The sequence below is a fragment of the Otolemur garnettii genome, unplaced genomic scaffold (assembly GCF_000181295.1).
Source record: "Otolemur garnettii isolate 467f Iridium unplaced genomic scaffold, OtoGar3 scaffold00083, whole genome shotgun sequence".
Lineage (NCBI taxonomy): Eukaryota > Metazoa > Chordata > Mammalia > Primates > Galagidae > Otolemur > Otolemur garnettii.
Genome location: NW_003852478.1, coordinates 4,552,856 through 4,556,894, shown reverse-complemented (window position 1 = coordinate 4,556,894; position 4,039 = coordinate 4,552,856). Strand labels below are relative to the sequence as shown.

The 4,039-nt window shown below is 42.5% G+C and overlaps 1 protein-coding gene across 1 annotated transcript in view; it reads left to right on the top strand.

Annotated features, from left to right (window-relative positions):
* TEC (tec protein tyrosine kinase) overlaps positions 1-2,639 on the top strand; it is a 188,035-nt gene extending 185,396 nt beyond the window's left edge. The window contains exon 18 of the mRNA XM_023515987.1: positions 2,014-2,639. Within this exon, the coding sequence (XP_023371755.1) occupies positions 2,014-2,082 (69 nt within the window). The 3' untranslated portion in view covers positions 2,083-2,639. The remainder of the gene's footprint in view (positions 1-2,013) is intronic.
* The last annotated feature ends 1,400 nt before the right edge of the window (positions 2,640-4,039 follow it).

The following is a 4,039-nucleotide window of genomic DNA, read 5'->3' as shown; positions in this document are numbered from 1 at the left end:
CTTGAGATTGGTTCTTGAAGGACTCTTGATGTTACTAAAACCTCAATGATTAGATGTTTTATTACCTTTAAGAACTAGTGGGTGAAAACTAAAGGTAGAGCCTGGTTGTTTGAAAAGGAAGGATGGGGTTTGTATTTACCTCTCTTTCCTTTCATTTGCCTTGCTTTTCAGAGGCTAAAAGCAATGGGTTTTATCTCTCTTGTGCCCTTGAGACTCCCACTAGAGAGAGAAAACCAGATAGGCAGGAAGGCAGAAGTGCGCCCGGAGCGTCCCCTCAGGAAGTGATCTCTGGGGAGCCCAAGTTCTCTTTTTGTTGACAATGCCAAGCTTAAAGAATAAAGCTAGAGGGGTTTCTGCTCCTCCTCTGTCTTTTTTGGGCTCTGACTCAACACGCCCCTGCCCTTCTTATCGGACTCCATTGTGATTTTTTTCAGACCTTTGCTCTCTTTTGAGCTGATAGGTTCAGCCAAGAAAAAGTGAAGCTTGATGACGATTTCCTCCTGGCCAAAGAAAGAAATCACTTGATCTCTAATCCACAAACACTGGAAAATCCAGTATTTCAAGAGCAATGCAGTTGTTCAGATTCCAGAGAAGGGTTAAATTTATAAAGAGCCCCAATGCATGAAAATAATTTTCATTTGATTAATTGCTCCACAAGGAATCTTAAAAGACATTGAAAAATGTTCAGTAAGCTGTTAGTAGCAAACAGCTGTCTTAAGACCATCCTTGCAATAACAGTGTAGGTGGCTCAGAAGTATATACATGAATCAGTACACACGTATGTGTGTATTTAAGATTTGGTATCTGTGGAGATGAGACAGGGAAGGGGAGGGATACACAGGATACTCCATAACCAAGTAAATGACATTAGTCTCAAATTCCAGTCAAAACATTTGTCATATTTTGGTTCTGTTGATTTGTTTGAAAAAGTGGATTTTGCCTGTGGCTTTGCCCCATGTGTGTAGGTGCCCGCAGATTCAAACGTGGTCACGTGGCCGAGGATAAACACATTCCACGGCTCTACCCACAAGAACTCGGCCCCTCTGAAAGGTGCACCTTTCACTCCTGGAGGGAGGGTCTTGATGAGGATCCCCGAGTGTGCTGGCGTTGTCTGCTGCTCTGTCCCTTTTATTAACATTTTCTGTTTATAAGCCACGGGGCACAACCCTGCTGTCCTTCCTCATGGACCCAGAGCCAAACCACGTCCCTTGGCGAAGTAGGAAAAATGCTCGAATCCTTGGCTCCAAGCAGCAGTTCTGTTTCTGTAGACTGAGCCTTTGACAGCACAGCCAGGGCTCCGGGCTCTGCAAAGTCCTTCATGAAAACATGCCTTTTGCCTTCTGACTGAAGTTCTTCTTTCTATAGAGAATCAGACATAGTAAATACTAGAGCAGCGGTTCTCAGCCTGTTGGTCACGACCCTTTTGAGCAACAGAGCTTCATATTACCAAGACTTTAATTCACATAAGATACGTGAAGTCTAGCTCATGGCGGCATTAGGAAGGTTGAGAACCCCTGTACTAGAGGCTGAGCTAGGGAGCCTGGCACTATAGATCCTCTTCTCTCCCAGCCCCCCTGTATGTTCCTCAGACATGTCAGGCCGTCCAGACGGATCTCTAGGTAGGTCCACACAGAGAACTTTCTGCTGTGAGGGGAAAGTTTTGTGTCTGCACTGTCCAACATGGCAGCCACCTCTGCCTTTGGAGGACTTGAAAAGTGGCCAATGGGGCTGAAGAGCTGAATCTAAACATTTATTTGATGTAAACTAACTTAACATGGCCACATGTGACTAGTGTTTGCCGCTCTAGGGATTTTATTTTTGTAGTGCTTTTTACATTTTCACTTTCTGAACTACCAGTCATGACATAGTATGTCAACAAAGATCTTTCTCTTCTTTTTCTTCTTCTTTTCTTTTGGAGAACTAGCCTGGATTCGGTTCCCTGCCATCAAGTTTCAGAGCTGGTGTCTCAGTGAGTCTTAAGCCAAGTTGACCACCTCCATTTTTCTTTTCCAGAAACCTAATGGCCGCCCTACATTTGCTGAGCTGCTGAAGACTCTCACAGAGATTGCAGAAACCTGGTGACCTGAAACGGAACATCAACCCAGAGGGTCGTCTTGCAAAATTGTCACAAAAGGAAATCCTGTGTGGGGTCACGGATGGTGAACATCTTTCTTCAGAGTTGCTGACTCTTGAAAACAGTGCAAAGATCATGGGCCTTTAAAACTTTTTATAAGACTATTCTAGCATGTAAGAGGGACTTCCACACTCTTATTTTTCTGTAGTATATTTCACATCCCATATGTGAAGATGGGAAAAGCCTCCACGGCAGCTTTCAGAGAGGCGGCTGTTCATGACAATGGCTCCAAGACCCTCGAGGGGATGTGAAGAGCTGATCCTCCACGAGGCTGAGGAAACTTCTCTCTTGAAAGGGAGTGACAGTCATCATTTCAGTGGTGCATTGAAGAGGAAAATAAATTCTGTCACCTCATGGGACAAAGAAGCCTCCCCTCAAGACTTTCAAGCTTTTGAGCTGTATAGATCTTTATAGAAAATGACTGTTGTAAATGACGTGAATGTGAGCATTTTGGAAATGTCTTTTATAATATTCTGTGTTATTTAATAAATTGTTTTTGCACATATTTGATTATTTTGGAAACAATGTCTTGCATTCCAGTTTTAAGCACTTACAGGGGAGAACCAAAATTCCTCTTTGAACAGATCTCGGTGACCCTTCTATTTCCAGTTATATCCACTATCAGGAAAATTCAGAATCTGATTTCAGTTCTGAGATTTGATACTTCGTACACGTGGGACTGGACATTTACCAGTCCTTATTTTGTCACAGTGTTTCCTCCCCTTGTCAGGAGGACTTGTTCTTTCTAAAAGAAGAGACAAAACCAAGATAGCCAAGTGTAACATCCAGATCCCTTATTTCTGAAGTCCAAGACTTTGAATTCAAGATGAAACAAGCAGCAGTCACAGGTAAAACTTAATTTTGCATGCTTGGAAACTGATTTCTATCACTCTGAGTGCTTCAGAAATACCATAGGAAGAAAGGTATTGCAGAAAGCACCAGTGTAATTTCCAGCGGTTTAACGTCATTTGCGTGTCGTCCCTCCCTGCATCATGGCTTTGGGGGAACATGCGTTAGGATCCTCATTAGAGTCTGAGTCAGTCATTGTGACTTTCAAATCATAGTTTCCCTGCTCTGGGAATGGAATTTTTTACTATCAATAACACTCAATAAATGTTCATTATTTCTTTTTTTTTTAAATAAGTCATTTGTACATAGATCATAAATACATTTATGCCATTATGGGATTCAATGTGTTGATTATTTGTACAAATTGGAGTGCTTACATCCTACTAATCAACATAGCCTTCACCTCATTTACCCAATTACAGGATTAAGACCTTTGTGTCCTACACCTGATAGATCCAACTTGTACCTGCAATATGCTCCATAGTTGTGGTTCCTCTACACCAACCCTCCCTCTGTCAACCCACCCCCTCCCTTTCTCTCTCCCTCCCCTTCTCTCCTTCATCCTAGGCTATAGTTGTGTTTCATTTATCATATGCTTGTGTGAGTGATTGTAAATTGGTTTCACAGTAGTACTGAGTACATTGGATATTTTTGAGTATGGTGTCCAAGAAAAGACTTGGTAATGGAAGTGGGGGGCTTGGAAGCATTTTCATGAGATGCTGTGCTATTTCCAAGACTATCACACTCCTTCTCTTGTGACTGATGCTATGGTGAGGAGCAACAGAGCCTCATATTACTGAGACTTTAATTCCCATACGGTATGTGAAGTCTAAATCAAGAGGGCATGAGACTATTAAACAACAAAAGCTGAGGGAGGGAGGCTATGTTATGACATAGGAGTACCAGTATGGGTAGTCAGATGACTTTCTGCTGTCGCTAAGCTTAGAAGTCCCCACTCCCTCCAAAAAGGAAAAAAAAAAGAGAGAGAAATTAAACACTGGAAAGCCAGGACTGATTGCAGAGCACTTGGGATCCTATGTCTATGTACGTACAGAG